The sequence below is a fragment of the Stegostoma tigrinum genome, chromosome 8 (genome assembly GCF_030684315.1).
Source record: "Stegostoma tigrinum isolate sSteTig4 chromosome 8, sSteTig4.hap1, whole genome shotgun sequence".
NCBI lineage: Eukaryota > Metazoa > Chordata > Chondrichthyes > Orectolobiformes > Stegostomatidae > Stegostoma > Stegostoma tigrinum.
In genome coordinates, this window is record NC_081361.1 from 39126999 (window position 1) to 39146143 (window position 19145).

General features: G+C 42.0%; 1 protein-coding gene across 8 annotated transcripts in view; it reads right to left on the bottom strand.

Annotated features, from left to right (window-relative positions):
- Window positions 1-19145, bottom strand: part of LOC125456086 (adhesion G-protein coupled receptor D2) — a 265020-nt gene that overhangs the window by 108222 nt on the left and 137653 nt on the right. For all 8 annotated transcript variants that reach the window (XM_048538779.2, XM_048538785.2, XM_048538786.2 and 5 more), the window contains one exon: window positions 7368-7560. In XM_048538779.2, the coding sequence (XP_048394736.1) occupies window positions 7368-7560 (193 nt within the window). The remainder of the gene's footprint in view (window positions 1-7367; window positions 7561-19145) is intronic.

Below are 19145 nucleotides of genomic sequence, written 5' to 3' on the forward strand. Positions count from 1 at the left end.
ACAGACCATTGTTAAACTTAACATGGCGATGGCCTGAGGACCCACAGAATTCTTGGAAGTGGCACTGATAATGTTTCACTTTTGGCCAGAATTGGCCTTTGTTTTAGCATCTTTGCTGCTAATTTCACATCACTGAGGTGCCATGTTCATTTTGCAAGCACCAATGGCAATGTGCAAATCACCTTTGGTCACCACCTTTACTCGGCATACAGAACAAGTAGTTGATAAAACGATCACCACATTGAATGAAGCTGGAGTTGGCAAATGGCTGCTTCATGTATTTGTTCACAATGTAGGAGCAAATTACTGCAGACGCTGGAACGTGTACTGAAAACAAATGGTGGAGATCACAGCGGATCAAACAGCATCCATGGAGAGAGCCAGCTGACATTGCGAGTCTAGATGACTCTTCAGCTCTGAAGTGATGTGTGGCGGGACAGCACTTATGCAATAGTTGGGGGTAGGCAGAGTTGTGACGGTGGTGGAGGTGTCGAGTGCCGATGGAGAAAAGATGTCGGCACATCGTGGGCTGAAGGGCCTGTTTTGTGCTGTACTGTTCTATGTTCTATGTTGGTAGCTCAGATTAAGTGATCAGAATGAGAGAATGGCCAGACAATGGTGTGTCTAACTGCCAGATTGGAAAGAGAAATCAGTTGCACTGGAGTGCGGGGAGGGGATAGGGGACATGGTGACAAAGAATTAAACAGGTAAAAGAAAGGGAAGAAATGGAAGTTGGTTCACAATTTGAAGGTGTTGAACTCAATATTAAGTCTAGAAGGCTGTAAAGTGCCTCATCTGAAGATGAGATGTTGCTCCTCCAGTTTGCACAGTGATTCGCTGGAACATTGCAGCATGCTGAGTACGGACAAATGAGCAGGTGAGCAGGATGCTGTGTTAAAATGACTGTCAACGGGAAGGTCAGGGTCATGCTTGCACAAGGACTGGAGGTGTTCTGCAAAGTGGACACCCAGTCTGAGTTTGATTTTTCCAATGTAGAGTAGGCCACATTGGGTGCTGCGAATACAAAGCACTTCAGCTCTGATGAAGGGTCATCCAGACTCAGAATGTTAACTTAACCTCTCTCTCCACGCTGACTCCACCCACGCTGGGCACTGTCCCAGCCATTTTCTAGTAGGACGCAATCTCTAGTGGACACAGTGTTGGCAGGGAACACAACTCATGGTGAACACAGAGATTGTAACAACTGCCGATGCAGGAGTCAGAAATAAAACAGTGTGGAGCTGGATGAACACAGCAGGCCAGGCAACATCAGAGGAACAGGAAAGTTGACGTTTCGGGTTGGGATCCTTCTTCAGAAATGGACCCGAAACGTCAACTTTCTTGCTCCTCTGATGCTGCCTGGCCTGCTGTGTTCACCCAGCTCCACACTGTATTATCATGGTGAACACAGTCAGCCTTACCGGCTCATCAGCTACGCCCCCACACGCCACCGCTGAGGCTGAGCCATGTGCCTTCATACCTCCCTCTACCCCGACAGCCCATTTCCACCCATACCCCACTTCCCTGACCCTCAAACCGGGTATTCCACCTGACTGATGACCACCCTTTTCCTCTCTACTCCTCCTGCAGAAGCAATGGTGGTGGTCACTGTCACGAGCCTAAAATGCCCTCTGCTGCTGTGGATACACCGTACTCCCATGTCACTGTCCTTTTCCCTATCTCTAGGTTGGCACTAAGTGAGCCAGTGTAAAGACAGCAAGCAATCAGCCCCAAGATGCTGCATCGTCCAATCCTTGAGCTGGATGCCTGTCCCTGCCAAGTACAGAGTGTCCATTCTGCACCTTTTCAATGTTAGGCACAAATGCACTCTGCAGTGTAGGTCTGAGCTTCCTAATGTGACTAACGGCTAGTCCAGAGAGGTGCCATGATGATCAGAAGGAGTTGACATATGCTGCATGCTAATAACTGAGGATGGAGGGGGGTGCATGTGGCTACCAGTTGATCATGTACCAAGATGCCATTTGGCCATAGGCTTTATGGAGGTCTTTCACAGAACAAGTGGGGAGCTGAACGCGCCAAGTTCCTGCTTTAGTTTCCATGCTGAGTTATCTCAATGTCTAGCTTGTTTGGCATGTTTAGCAAAATGGAAAGCTGAATATTAGTGAGTTGGGCTGTGAATAAGGTGTGAAACAATAATCGTCCTTAATTGGCAGCTTGCCGCTACCTAGCGAGATACTCACCACTCTACTGTCGAAAGCATAAAGATGGAGTGCGGTACTTCCATCATTGCGATCCTCCTCACTGAACTTTGAGCCTGATCTGGGACAGGGTGGCACAGTTGCTCAGTGGAGGTGGCATGATGGCTCAGTGGCTAGTGCTGCTGCCTCACAGCACCAGGAGCCTGGGTTCGATTCCACCCTTGGGCGACTGTATGGAGTTTGCACGTTCACCCCGTGTCTGCATGCGTTTTCGCTGGTGCTCCAGTTTCCTCCCACAGTCCAAAGATGTACAGACTAGGTAGATTGGTCTTGCTAAATTCCCCATACTGTCCAGGGATTTGCAGGCTAGGTGGATTAGCCATGGGAAATGCAGGGTTACAAAGAAAGAGCTTGGGTATGGGTCTGGGTGTAATGCTCTTGGGAGGGACAGTATGGACTTGTTGGGCTGTTTGCCCTGTTTCCACATCATGGGGGATTCTATGACGATGAAACGAAATTCCACCATAACTCATGTAACCTAGATGGAAGGTTCCATCCAAACGTACTGCGTAAGGTTAGAGGAGATGTAACGGAACATGGCATTGAGAGACTAAAATATTTGTAACTCAGATTTCACCGCAATAAGTAGATACAGAAACAGAATGTAAAACACCAAGCCAGTGTTTCTGATCACAGCAGCGAAACCACACTTTGAGCACTGCGTCTGATATATCAAGATACAGGAGCTAAAGGGAGAAACCACAGAAAGATAACAATGAGCATCTTAGATTTTGGATCAATGGATCATTAAAGGTGGATAATCAAATTAAAATTGACTTACACTGGAATGATGATAATTGAACTATAATCTGTATTTAAAAAGGATGTAATTGATGAGTAGGAAGAGGATACTGTAGAATTTTATACAAACCCTGGTCAGAAGAAACAGAGCACATGATAATGAGTAAAGAAAAGACGTCTGAGCATCTGCATTGTTACTTTAATGCTTGATAGAATCGTTGGAGAAGTATGTTTGCTTGGCTGTGGAATCTGGATTAAGGGTCACAGTCACAAAAATAAAGAGTTGGCCATTTACAACAGAGAAGAGGAGACCTTTCTTCACTCAAAGGGCTATAAAACTTTGGAAAACTCTAATCCAGAGCGGATGCTCTGTCATCCAGTATATTGAAAAAGGAAGAATGAATTAAATCATGCGCTTCTGGGAATCTCAAAGCATTTTGCAGCCAATGTATATTTGAAATGTAGTTACTGTTGTAATGTTAGAAACACAGCAGCCAATTTACACAATGCAAATTCTGACAAGCAGCAATGTGACAATTATATCAAAGGGTCTAGGTCCAAAACGTCAGCTTTTGTGCTCCTGAGATGCTGATTGGCCTGCTGTGTTCATCCAGCTCCACACTTTATTATCTTGGATTCTCAGGCATCTGCAGTTCTCATTATCTCTATATCATCATGTATTTGTTTTTTATTTTTTCACTGGAAAAAAGCTCTCCTGCTTTTCTTTAAAATAATACCATAGCATCTGTGGCATCCTCCCAAGTAGGTGGCTGGGGTTTTGATTTAACATTGCAACTGACAAACAGTGCAGCACTCCACTGGAACATCATCCTAGGTCTTTGTTCTTAGGTTGCAGAGTAGGGCTTAAATCTTCAACTTGCGGCTCACGGGTGAGTGTGTTGCTAAATAAAGTAAGACCCAACACTACAGAAGATATGGAGGATAGATATTTGGATACTGTGGAATATGAAGAAGTTGGAGTTGTGGGAGAAGGTCAACCGTGAAATCCTGATGAATAGTCAAACAGAGGCAAAGACTGCGATGGCCTACTCCTGCCTGTATTTTAAGTTTTTAAATCATTAGCTAAAGTTTATTTAATATTCTTACACTTACAGACATTATCTGTGGCCAACTCCACCGAACATCCTGTACACCGAATGTACAGGAGGCATTCCTGTCTTTCCTGGTCATTGACTAGCTACTTCCATTTCTAGATAGAAAAACCCTTCTGTTTTCACTTAAAAAAGGACCTTACACTTAATTGCAGCTCATTGTTGGAATGGACAAGGAAACGGACAGTAACCCATGGAGGAAGGGTGGTCGAAGGCTTGCTCGAGCTCAATGCAGATTGCCAGCCACTGAGTCAGAGTTTGTTGGTCATTTCCACAAGGATTTTGTGTGTTTTTACTTTTTTTGGTCCTTCACTTTCTTTAATAATATCAGAATATCTTTTTACAAAAGCTGAATTCAGCTCGCATTTTAAAACACATTAATAATGTGCACTGGGGGAAGAATGTAGGAGGATTTTTTAATTGAAGGAATTTGGTAATCAGGCACTCCACATTTTCAAGAGTTGGGGGTGGGGTGGTGAAGTTAGATGTATTCCTGCCCTCTGGAGCCTGATGAGATTGTGGTCATCAGCCTGCTGACTGGTGGGTTTTCTAAAGATTGTGATTGTGCTAATCACCTGCAGTGATAGACTCCAAACTCAACTTTTTTTTGCCAAGAGAAGACTATCTGTTGATACTGGTGACAGTCTTTCACTTCATAAGGAATGATGTGTGCAGCTGTGGTCATCTCTGTATTACCCATTGCCTAGTCTAACACGGGAGCCCCACTCTGGCACAGCAGTCTCTGTTGCATTTGCTGCCCATGACAGTGAGCCAAGGTGGTGTGGGGTTTGCTGCACCTGGAGGTGCACTGAAACATCAGGTAAAGGAAGACAGTAGGTGTTTATCAGGAAGTTTCTTTGCCAGTGTTTGACCTGATGCCACGAATCTTGAAGGGGTCCACAGTCAATACTGAGGATCAGCGCGAGACTCTTCCACCTGATTCTAAACCACTGTGCCACCACTGCTGGTTCTGCTCCGCTAATTGGCAAGACATAACCAGGGATGGCAATGGAGAGTCTGGCATGATTTGGCAAGTGCCCATATGCCAGGCTGTTGTTTGACGAGAGTGTAGGCGAGCTGTCCCAATTTTTTGTACAAATCTCCAGAAACTGGTGAGCAGGATTTTGCAGACTGAAGCCCTGATGTTTCTGGTACATATGCTGGTGCCAAGTTTTATGCTTATTCAACCTTTTTGTAGTGGTTTGATACAATGGAATGGCTTGCTAGGCCATTTGACATGGGAAGTTTAGATTCAACTGCATTGTGTGGCTAGTGCTGCAGGTGACAATGCATTCAGTGACTGGAGTGTTCGAGCAATGTCTTACAGTACCGCATCTAATCCCTCAGGGCTTGATAACTGACCTCCACAGCTGTGTTCTCCCACTGCCCTTGCACAGTATGACAGGCCTTGTTGTCCACTATATATCGAATAGATGACTTCTGTTCTCCTCTCTACTCCTCCAGTAGGGCATCATCACAGTGACAAAGTACAATCACTCTTCTATTGTACCAGAATTCAGCATTCTTCTGCCTCACATTTTCTTCTGCATACACATCTAGTACCTGTGCCAACTAGAACTCCCCATCCTTTTAAGGGGTTCAGGCTGACCCTAAGAAATGCAGGGTAGTTTTAAACAGGGCAAGTTCTACTGAAGCATGTCCTGACATCACATGTCAATTTCATTCACTCAATAAGCGTTTACTCCTTCCCCAAAGGGACTTTCCTTTCCTCACCTGTCTTTCTTGATAAAAACTTCACACAAAGGATGAAAGATTGGACACATGCATGTACCTATCTCCAGGCAAACAGTGTAGAACATGAGCTGCAGGGAAATTATCAGGCAATACACTGTTAAGACATTGCCTGCAAAATAAGTAAAGGGTGATTATCATGACAGATTGCAATTAAACTGATGTCCATATCTGAGCCTTGTCCAATTTGTTGACAGTAGAGTTCAAACCATTAAGTATGAATGAGATGTAAAAGGTGGGTAGCAAGTTAACTTTAAATTTGGAGATTACACATGAATTTACTGTAAAGGAGTAAAAGAAAAAGACAGGTTCTCATTTCTCTTCCACATTTCTCATGATTATGTTTCAGAGCCAAAGAGGTTAATCATAGTCACCATTACTTAACAGTTCATTAAATAACTCATTTACTCCTCAAGGAACAATCCCCAACATTTGAAAGCAGAATAAAGTGGTCCAGGGAAAAAAGTTCACCAAACGAAAGAACAAATCTACTGGTAAAGAATGCAGCATTGAGGAGTGGGGCATCTCTGACAGCAATTTTCAGACTCCTGTTTTGAACTGAGCAAGGATGTTTTCCAGGCTGCTCGTGGGCTTCCTCTATTTTAAATCCCGACATCAGCAAAGCAAATTGAGAGAGTGGCTAACAAATTATATGGATCCTCAACTTTATAAATAGAGCCACAGACTATAAAAACCAAGGAAATGATGCTACACCTACACTAACACTGGTTCAGCCTCAACTGAGGCAGTGCATCTAGTCTGGTACCACACTTTAGGAAGAATGTGAAGGCATTTGACAGGGTACAGAAAAGATTCACAATTCAGGGATGCAAAACATCAATGCCTAGATAAAGTGTAGGAACTGGGGCTCTTTACCTTGAACAGAAGATTTCTCAAAGGTTTGCAAAATTATGAGGGGTCTAGATTGAGTAGATGGGGAAAAGCCATTCCCATATGTGGAAGGATGCGGAACGAGTTCAAGGTGATTGGCAAAAGAAGCAATGGTGACATGAAGAAAAGCCTTTTTACACAGTGATGACCTAAGATCTGCACTGCTCAAAAGTGTAGCAGAGGCAGGTTCCACTGTGGCTTTTAATAGGGAAATGGATCATTGTCTGGAGAGGAAATGACTAAAGGGTGTGGGGAGAAATGGAGAATGGAATTAGCTGAACTGTTCTTGCAGACAGCCAGCATAGACATGATGGGGATAAAATGTGCTGTTCTTTCATTTCAGTATGACTACCATTTCTGATATTGTTCATTCTTTGATATAAACTCTTAATATTACTCACAATCTGAACAGCCATTCAAAGACAATTCATACAAAACAATCCATTTAACACCTCATAGTAAGCACATGCAAGAGTTGGCAAATAGCCTGGTAGCTTTTGATTCCCACTTTTCCCAAATATTTAAGACTGCTTTCACTGACTAAGTTAATACTCTGAATATCTCACATTAAAATCTCTTTGACATTTCTGATGAATTGTATAGAGGTAGACAACAGTTACAACTCACAACACACAGGTCAAATAAAACTTACTCTCATTTGCAACGGCTGGATTTTCATAGACAACACTGTTGTCATAGAAAGACATTTTGCAAATGCCTTGCAGATTGAATCCATCTGTAACCTGTAGCCCATCATCTTTAGCAAGGCTCTCTGATCCCGTCACTGGTGAACTAGCAGGTCTGGAGCTGGTCAAAGAGCTCGATGGTCGGGAAGTAGCGCAGTTCTATCAAACAGAATACAAACAAAGGTTTGAATTACTTGTGGATTTCACTAAATCCACATTCAGAATTAAAAGTTTTCAAAACTTTGTAACTTGTAACTTGTAAGAACATCCACTACTACAAAATAGGAGATAGTAGGTTCTCCAGCATCTGCAGTTCCTGAGGTAACGAGGTGTAGAGCTGGATGAACACAACAGGCCAAGCTGCATCAGAGGAGCAAGAAGGCTGACGTTTCGGGCATTTCTGAAGTTTCTGATGTTTCCCAAGAAGGGTCCAGGCCCGAAACATCAGCCTTCCTGCTCCTCTCATGCTGCGTGGCCTGCTGTGTTCATCCAGCTCTACACCTTGTTATCTCTTACTTTAAAATACAATTCCGTTTGTAAAATGCATCACTCAAAATGAGGCGGTTTGTTTGTTCTTAACTTGAAGCAGAAAGCAGAACAAAAAAAAATTCTAGAAATAGGCAGCGAACTGGTCAACATATACGCACAGTTTTTACAGAGGTGAATGCTGTGGTGTTTTTGAAATGTGTTGACACCAGCAACGCAGGCAACTGCACTCTTATTTCAGTTTGAAAATTATGCAGGCCTTCAAAAATGTGAGAGAAAGAAAAATGATAAATGAAAATAAAGATTTCCATGAACTTCATATCATCTATACTGAAACTAGATTATAGGTTTTATGGATTTTCTGCACAAAACAGTATCTTTACAATGTTTTCTTTTATTCATTTATAGGACGTAGGTGTCTCTGGCTGGACGAGCACTTATTGCATGCTCCCAGTCACCCTTGAGAAGGTGGTGGTGAACTGTCCTCTTGATACATAGCGGTCCATGTGCTGTGGGTTGACTTCCAATCACTTTAGGGAGACAACTCACGATTTATACAGAGAAAGAATGGGCATTTTCTGCTTTGGGGGTACATGACATGAAGGATGATCAGTCTTCAAAGCATCATCAATCATTTCTATCAGTTAATGGGACTTCCCCAAATGAGTTGAAAGCTAGGAACACTACAATATTGATTGTGATGAGGAATATCAAATATTGCCAGAGCACATGCCCAGACCTATAACTTGCAAACCGCTGAACTTCCTGATCATGATATATCAAATGGAAACAAATTTTTTCAAGTGGGCATCCTGGGCACTCTTGAATGCTTCTTACATGGCTTCCATTGTGGGAACACTGCCTGAAGCTAAATTCAAACCAATATCTAATCAAACCTGTATGGTAGCCTCACTTCCAAGAAATGGATGGCAAAGTGCACAGAGAAATACAAAAACACAAATTTAAACATACTTTTTTTTTTACAATGACAAATAGTTTAACAAGGTAGGCTGGAAAACTTAAACAAAAGCAGTAATTGCTAGATAAACAGCATCTGTGGAGAGGAAGCAGAGCTAACGTTTAGGGGAGACGATGGCCAAGTGGTATTATCGCTGGACCACTAATCCAGAGACCCAGATAATGTTCTGGGGACCTGGGTTCAAATCCTGCCTTGGCAGATGGTGGAATTTGAATTCAATAAAACATCTGGAATTACGGGTCTAATGATGACCATGAATCCATTGTTGATAGTTGGAAAAATCAACCTGGTTCACGAATGTCCTTTAGGGAAGGAAATTACTATCCTTACCTGGTCTGGCCTACATGTGACTCCAGACCCACTGCAATGTGTGGTTGCAGGCAATTAGGAATGGGCAATAAATGCTGCCTAGCCAGCAATGCCCACATCCCGTTAATGAATAAATGAGGTCTAATGATACTTCGTCAGAACTGAATACTTATTGGATAGAAATCCAAGAGTTAGGCTAAGTAACAAACACGTATTAGTGTAACAATTGAAGGGCCTTGGTTAAAGGGAAAAAAGTAAGCAAAAGTATTAAAAGTTTTGATTTAATACTGGATTTTAACAGTTCAGAAGTTATTAGGACTAATACACTCCATTACATTGTAATGGCGCTATTACCAATGGTGCTTGTTTCAACATGAAAGCTCAAGACCAAGAAGAAATTAAAAGCTTTGGGGGAATGGAATTTCATTGCTAGCTTCATTAGAAAACAGTTAGTGCAATGTTAGTACTGTGGCTTTTACGCAGCGCAAGAATTTTTAAAAAATCACTTTCTGATACTCTGCTAAACAGCAGCAATTACAAGATTCAACACCCACATATGAGCTGTGACAAAAAGAAGTGAAGTTGTTAATATTCAATAATAACAAGAATCATATGTTAACATACTGATAATGCTCTGTCATGTCTGGTTCACCACATCTTCAGGAAATAAAAACATTGAGACTTGGGCTTACAACTGACAGGTAACGTTCAGGCCACACAAACGCCAAGCAATGACCATCTTCAATTAAGAGACAATCTAACCAGTACCCCATGATGTTCAATGGTATCGCCATCACCAAATCCTCCACTATCAACGTCCCAGGGATCAACATTTACCAGCAACTCAGCTGGATTTGCCATGTAAATATAGCGGCTGCAAGAGCAGTTCATAGGCTAAGAATAATGTGGCAAGTAACTCACCTCCTGACGACCCAAAGCCTGTCCACCATCTCCAAGGCACGAGTGAGGAGTGTGATGGAATACTCCCCACTTGCCTGGATGAGCGCAGCCCCAACAACTCAAGAAATTTGACACCATCCATGGCAAAGCCTGCTTGATTGCCACCAAATCACAAACATCCTCTCCCTTTTCCAACAACGCTCTCAAATGCAGCAGTGTGTACTATTTACAAGATAAACAGTAAAAATTTGCCAAAGATCCTCAGATACCATCTTCCACCATCTAGAAGGAAAAGGGCACCAAATACATGGGAACACGACCACCTGCAGGTTCCCCTCCAAGCCACTCACCATCCTTACTTGGAAATGTATCGCCATTCCTTCACTGGCATTGGGTGATAATGCTGGAATTCCCTACCTAAGGGCATTGAAGGTCACCTAGAGCATGTAGACTACAGCAGCTCAAGAAGGCAGCTCACCAACACCTTTCTGAGGGCAACTCAGGGCAGGCAATAAAATGCTGGTCCAACCAGCAACCACATGTCCCATGAATGAGTTTTAAAATTTAAGATGTGCAGAAAGTCTTTAAACAAATTCCAGTTTCAGTTTCGATGATGTGCTGTCAATGGAAAACTTTTATTTTCATTTATTATTTTTTCTTCCTCTCACATGTTTAAAGACCTGCATAGTTTTCAAACAGAAATAAGCATGCAGTTGTCTAAGTTGATAGCATCAACTCATTTCAAAAACACCACCGCATTTACATCTGTAAAAGCTGTGTGCAAAAGACTGGCTGAATGGGCTAGATTGGAATAATCAAATTTGGTCAGTGAGCTCTAATAGAAAATAGTGACGGGCAATTACAACTGCAGAGGGATTAAGGTCTTTCAAAACTTTGTCAATTATTGGGAAAAACCCACTGGATTCATTAATGCCTTTCATGGAAGGAAATCTGCCATCTTTACCTGGTCTGACCAACATAAGACTCCAAACCCAAACCAGCAACATGGTTGGCTTGTAACAATAAGGGATGGGCAATAAACGGTGGCCTAGCCAGCAAGACCCACATTCCATGAATGAATTTTTTAAAAATATGCCACACGAATCCAAACACAATGGCATGAATTGGATTAGTTACATCCAGATTAATTCATAATTCCTGATAAATGACTACAGAGATGCAAAAACACATAGGGCATACCATTATGTCCCCTAAATACAGATAGAGAAACCTAAAATTCACCATTTTAGGGCAAGCATAAATCACAATATCTTTATTGATTAAAGGGATATGGGCATTGTTAGCAAACACAACACTTTTTGTCTATTCCTAATTGCCCTTGAGAAGATGTGGGAAACAATCTTCTTGACATCTAAGCAGCTTTTAGCCATTTCAGACAGCCATTCCACATTACTGTGGAACTGGAGTCACATTTAGACCAAACAGGATAAGGACAGCATATTTCCTTCCCTGAAGAATATTTGTGAGCCAGGTAAATTTATACAACGATCCTACTATTACATAGTTACCATTACTGATACGAGTTTTTTTTTTGTCCCCAAGTCATTTAACTATCTGAGTTTAAATTTCCTGCTGGAACTTGACACATATCTCTAGATTGTTCATTCAGTAACACAACTACTGCGTCACTGCTCTTGTGAATGGTCAGTTAGAATGTCTCAAGTTTTCAAGCTTTTGTTTATTTTGAGCTATTACCCAATGTTAACCACAGTTTATAATACATTCTGTAATGCTTTTAGATAGCCCAGGTTCTTGAAGCATCAAATTTAGCGATGGTGCTCTCAGTAATGAACCTGTAAGATACAGGTTCAAATTCCTTTGGAATACCTGAGCGTGTTATCTGGGTAGTACTGAGGGAGTGCTACACAGTTGCAGAAGCTTTATTTTAGATGAGATAGGGCGGCTCAGTGGTTGGCACTGCTGCCTCACAGCGCCAGGGAGCCAGGTTTGATTCCACCTTCGGGTGACCATCTGTGTAGAGTTTGCACGTTCTCCCTGTGTCTGCACGGGTTTCTTCCGGGTGGTCCGGTCTCCTCCCACTGTCCAAAGACGTGCAGGTTAGGTGGATTGGCCATGCTAAATTGCCTGTAGTGTCCAGGGGTGTGCAAATTAGGTGGATAAGACATGGGCAAAGCCAGGTTAGAGGGAAAGGGTAGCAGAATGGGTCTGGGTGGGATGCTCTTTGGAAGGGCGGTGCGGACTCGTTGACCTGAATGGCCTGTTTCCACACTGTAGCGATTCTATGACTAAGCTGTTCCTGGCTTGGCTCCTTCAGTGGATATTTAAGATTACATTGCATTATTCAAATTGAAAGTGCCACCACCAAAATTAACTGTCAATTTATCTCATTACACAAGAGAGCTGCCACCTTTGCCTACGAACAAAAGTGACTAAACTTCAATAATAAACTACTGGCTAGGAAATACTTTGGAACATTCTAAGGGCATAGGAAGCAATTTACATGTACAATTTCTTTCCTTCTTCAGTAACTAAGCACCGTGGACCTGAATAAGGTGCAGTCATAAATTAATTCACTGATGGCATTCAGATATTTTGTTAGTCAGGATAAAGAATAGGGATGGAAAGAAAGCAAATACTTCTTATGCAATCCCATAGATGTCAGACAAGCACTATTTTCTCAGAGCAGAATACTTCAGCTGTGTATGCAAATTGAAACAATCAGGTATGAGTGATAAAAAAAACGTTTGATTTTCCTAACTTGATGCAGTTGAACACTGGACAGTAACACAGCACAACTGCTCTGATTACTTTATACTATAGTACAACAATATGTAACAAAATAGCAAAATTATTTGTCAATGTTATTAATCAGAAACAAATCCCAGGGTCGAATCTATTGAATGCAACTCCGGTTATGTTAAATTGCATTGCTGATGTGTATATAAAGAAGTGATACTGTCTTTCACCAGTAACTTAATGCTAAACTTATCTTTTGCATCAAATCTTAGCCATGACATAGTTGCTTTTCCCATGTTTCTTAATGGTAGAGCAACGGTGTGAACATTTAATCAATACCAGGCATTGCTTTAAACACAATATACTTTGGGAGCTACTTCGTGAGTAAAGCTGAAACTGGAGAGTATTAACTTCGCAAGTCTGCACATTCATTGTTTAATTCTTCTTGTATCTTGTCATCACTTGAATTAGGACCAAAAACTAATCTGCTTCCAATTTAATTCTGTATTTCATTCCTGTCATAACACCGTGTGGCAAGTATTAGAAGACTATCATTTTTTATAGTGAATATGCTACTGGACAGCTTTATTTCATGAAGCAATTTGACACGGTGCCTACCACCTGCAGGTCACTTAGGTCATCTTCCACTGCAAGTCCTGGCAGGTAAGACGACTTTTTCAGCATCAGTTCTATTTCAGTTCATAAAATGAAAAGTACAAAGTCATGAATCTTATGCCTTCAGATCCACGTCCGTTGGAAAATGACCTACAATATAAATCACTGTACAAAGACCACAATAACTAACATCAACACAGTCTTTCACTGAAATGCAAATATCTCCTCTGATGGTATAAATCTTTAGAACTAGACTATGACACCTTCAACATGAAAAAAGGGAGAAACCAAAATGAAATCAGCTTCTATTTACCGGATATTTAGTGTGCAGGAGCGGAATGAGGCTAGAATGTAGCTCACCAAAAGCCTAATTACTGTTAATAGGCAAAGTTGACAATATCTTTAGTTTATATAACTGAAACAAACAGGTTTCAAACTCTGCTTTGAATTCTGCTGTGTACTGGAGCAGGGGTGGCCAGGGTTTTGGATTACGGTGTCATAATGGCACCACACATAAATGTTAAATCCATGTTCCACCGGTTTACACAGATCTTAAAACGTTGATGCCAGCAGACCTTGGCGCTATGATTAGAATGCTTTCATCTATGCGGTAATACTATCTGAAATCTCACAGCCCATAAATTTCAAACAGGAAAAACATTTGATTATAAGGAAGACATGCATAAAATAGAGCACTGTTGTGTGGACTCTGAAGGCCAGATGACCAGAAGCTGGGGTGATATGAACTGTCACAGATGATTGTCTACATGATTTCCTTATCGATTATTCATTCAACAGCATCTTGGGCAATATTGGAAAAAGAAAGGAAACTTTACCACACTATCTTACAAACAATCTGTGACGACAACTAATTTAGATCAGTCTTAGAATGATTGCACAAGCTGAAGATGTACAGCCTGATCATTTTACAATGGGAAATGAGGCCATTTATCTCCACATTGGGACTCTATTATTATATGGTATGTGGACATAATTGGCAAGGCTGGTATTTAGTGCCCAGTTATCCTTTAGGGGTGGTTGCACAATGCTATTTGGCAGGGATTTCAAGGATTTTGACTTAGTGACAATGAAAAATGGCAATATGTATTCACAGCAAGATGATTCTGGACTCAGTGATGAAGCTGGCCCTTTTCTTCAAAATAGCGGACATCATAGAATGGGAGATGATTTTAAAACAGATTTAGTGAGTTACTGTAGTACATCCTGTGCGTGGTACACTGCTGTCACAGTACGCTGATGGTGGAGTGAATTTTAATACAGTGAACGGATGCCATTCAGATGGATTATACTGCCATGGATAATGACAAGCTTCTTGATTTTTGACACAGTTATGCCATCCACACTAGAGAAGAAGATTCCATCACAATCCTACCTGGCACCTTGTAGATGACACAAAGGCTTTCAGAAATAAAGTGGAGAGTCACATTGTAACTCCTTTCTGGTGATTTCTCATGTCTAGAAATTTACAGGATTAGATAAATACACAGAGGAATCTCAATAAAATGCTTGGTTCAGCAGCAAGTTTACACAAAAGCAAAATATTGCAGACATTGGAAATGGAAAATAAAAACCGAACATCTTGTAAATGCTCAGCAGGTCAAGCAAGTGAAAAGAGAACATGGTTAAGATTTCAGGTTGATGAACTTTCATCAGAACCGGGAAAAGTTAGAAATGTATCAAGGTTTAAATCGTGAAACAGGGCAGAGTAAAAAAAACAAAGTGAAGCTCTGTGATGGGTTGGACAAAGACAGGCAATTGAATGACAAGATAACAAAGTGTGAAGCTGGATGAACACAGCAGGCCAAGCAGCCTCTCAGGAGCACAAAAGCTGACGTTACGGGTCTAGACTCTTCATCAGAGGTCTAGGCCCGAAACGTCAGCTTTTGTGCTCCTGAGATGCTGCTGGGCCTGCTGTGTTCATCCAGCTTCACACTTTATTATCTTGGATTCTCCAGCATCTGCAGTTCCCATTGTCACTGAATGACAAGAGAGTTGGATTGTTCAGGGTTAAAGGGAGTGATAACGAGGAAACCAAAGAACAAAAAGATGGGTCCAGGTGAGGTGTGAATGGCAGAATAATGAACAGCGACAGTTTGAAAACATAAACAAGAGGGAAAAGATAAGGTTTGATGAAGAAACAGAAACAAAGTGGGGGCGAGGTCAAAGATTACAATCAGAAAGTGTTGAACCCAATGTTGCTGAGTTCAAAATGTTGGGATAGAATAATTTTACACCACAATCTCTGACCCCATTTTCGTTCCTCTCTCAACAGACAGTGGCAAATTTTCCTCGTGCAGTTTGACTGACCACCATTCAGGTAACTACCGACTCAGAAGTGAAGTGACTAGTGTGCGACATGGATGCTTTAATTCTTCATTTTAACTTCAGGATTTATCACAAACAGAAGGCAATAATGTAATGACAGGTATGTTACTGGACAATGAAGCTTTTGACCTGGTGGTGGTCAATGAGACAACTAAGAGGAGGAGGAATATCCACAAATATCCCTGTGCTTAATGATGGGGAGCCCAGCACATCAGAGCTTAGCGATAAAGCTGAAGTATCTGCATCGATCTTCAGCCAGATGTGCCATGTAACTGATCCATCTTAGCCTCCTTGAAGTCAATAGCATCCCAGTCGACAGTCTACAATCAACTCAATTCACTACATGTAAAATCAAGAAACAGGAGGCGCTGAGACAGCAAAGGCTGGGGCTCTGATAATATTCCAGCAACAGTACTGAAGAATTGAGCTCCACAGAACCAAATGTACCCAAAGACAAGTTGTCCCAGTGATAGCCACTGCTCTTCCATCTATCTAACTGTGAGGGAAATTGCCCAGGTATGTCCTTTCCACAAAAAGCAGGAAAAATCTGACCTGGTCCACTGTCACCTATCAGTCTACGCTCAATCATCAGCAAAATGATGGGTTGTTGCCAAAGATATCAAGTGGCACATTCACGAGAATGACCCGCTTTGTTTGTGTTCTGGTCAGGCAACTCAGTTTGTGACCTCATTCCAAACTTGATCCAAATATAAGCAAAGAGCTAAACTCTAGAGCTGAAGTGAAACATTAACCACTAGGCAGCATTTAACCGAATGTGGCTTTTAAGGGGCCCCAGTGAAACAAGAGTCAGTTGGAATCAGGGCAAGGTGAGGAGGGAAATAATGGAGCTCTCTGCTAGTTGGAGTGATAGCTGGCGTAAAGGGAGTTAGTTACATTTGGAATTCAATAATCCCAACTCCAGGACATCTCTGCAGGAGTTCCTTGGGGTAGTGAGCAAGGCCCAACCATCTTCAGCTGCTTCATCACCGACCTTCCTTCCAACCATAATGCCAGAAGTGGAGACATTGCTGATGATTGCGCAATATTTAGCACCATCAGGAATTCCTCAGATATGGAAGCAGTCGATGTCCAAATGCACCAAGAACTGGACAATATCAATGACAAGTAGCATTCGCAGCATATAAGTGCCAGGAAATGACTATCTTCAGCAAGAGAGAATCCGGGCTTGATATTCAACAGCATTACCTTCATTCAGTTCCCCAACTATCAACATCCTAAGGGGGTCCAATGACTGGAATCTAAACAGAACATGCCAAGAAAGCAGGCCTGAGAGCAGGAATTCTGCAGCGAGTAACTCACCTCGGACCTGTCAAATGTCTGTCGATCCGCAAGGGACAAGTCAGAGCGCAATGGAATACCTCACACTAGTCTGGATAAATGCAGCTCCCAAAGCTCCTAATTTGCTTCCAAATCCAATCCATCAGTGGAAGCAATGCATTGATGCACTGCAATAACTCACCAAGGCTCTTTTGACAGCAACACCTAAACCTGTGAACTCCATCACCTGGAAGGGCTAGTGCATCAGATACATATGAACACCATGATTTTCATGATCACTTCGAGTCACATACCATCCTGACTTGGAACTATGTCGCTATTCCTTGACTGTCACTCATCAAAATCCTGGATCTCCCTTCTGAATAGCACGGTGCATGCCCATACAATCCAAGGACTGTAACGGTTGAAGAAAATAGTTCATCGCCAATTTCCTCTGGACAATTAAGAATGGGCAATAAATGTGGCATAGTCAACGATGACCATGTACCCTGCACAAATAACAGCATCCAACATGACCCCAATGCAAAAGGGCAGCATGGAAATATCACTGGAGTTTACAACACCAAAGAAGTCCAGTCAGTTTGTGTTACTCACTGACAAGAGGAATTTATCACATCACTTTGAAGTGCTTTAATGAAAATTCACCAGCTTCCAACGCCCAGACAATTTCTACTGTGGGCACATTTGGGCTGGACAAGTCAATGCCAAGTCTGATTCTTACTATTTCTGTACATTATTAATAATTATTATGTGGAACACAGTTGGTGGAAAAACTTAAAGAATGAGTTATTATTAACATTTGTAGTGAGCTTGACTGAAGGTAGGCAAATAGTTGTAACTGGGACTATTGTGATAAGGAATGTAGAATTTTGATGACTGAGAATGACAGACACTTCTCCAGGAGCTCTAACAACTAAGTGCACAAGTGGTCAGCACTGTCCTGTCCCTTGCAGCTCCTCCTGCTATCAGCTACTTTTAAACCAGATCACTAGGTATGTGATCTCTACTATATGCACAAAACATAAATACACTGTTGGCAGTTTAATAGTCGAAGAACAATTGACAGCAAAGGGACCAGTCCTTCATCTTTGTGAAGCCTTACAGCACATGACTAGCCATTTGGTTAAATGTGGGGTGCACTTCTCTGGACAGTTCAGACAGTGGGTGTGTTTTGAGCTTGCTGACAGTCTGCTCACTGATATTTCTGAAATTGTTATGATTCTAGTCATAAGCTAGCTCTGCGTCTGTGCAAAGTTGCTATGAGAATCATAATTCATTCATAAAAGGAAAAGCTCATCACACAGCATCCAGCGTATGTCCTAATAGCCATTTTAGAATTAGGGCAATGAAAAGAACAGGCACAGGATGAACGATGGCCATAGCAGAACACAGGGCACTGACATACACGATGAGTCACTTAAGGTCACAAACAAGCTACACATTGAGAAAGTGGAATCCCTCTCTATTCTGAGAGATACTGGGATGATAATAAACAGCATGCCAGGAAAGGTAGATGCAGTCTATGTTGTGTTGGGCCTTGAGGAAGGTGACATTATGGGGGCTGTCTAACATTGCCTCATTCCATCATTTCTTAAACCAAGGCTTCATGTGCTTGTTCAGGTGGTTGTAAAAGATTCTATATCAATATTTCAAAGTAGGGGAATCATTGTTGCTGTTCTGCCCAATATTTATCCTTCAATTGAAATCACAAAACAGACTGATTACTGACACAACACCGTTCGGGGGTTGGGGGGGGGGGGGGGGGGGGCATGATATGTCAGAATTGGCTGCATGTTTCCTACTTACATCAATGACTGCACATCAAAAAATATTTAATTGCCCTGTAAAGCCCGGAAGCTGGAGAGGCTGAGTCACTGAATTTATTCAAGGCCGGGTTAGGTGCACGTCAAGCATTATGCGGCAGGCAGACAGAGAAGTGTAGCTGACCACAACCAGGTCAACAATGGTCTTATTGAATGGCAGAGCATGTTTGAAGGGACTTGTTAATCCTAACTTCTATGTTCCTGATATTAGCAGAGAACTGTTGCCAGAAGTCAGAAATCAGTAGTGAGACATAGCGAATAGTCACAAA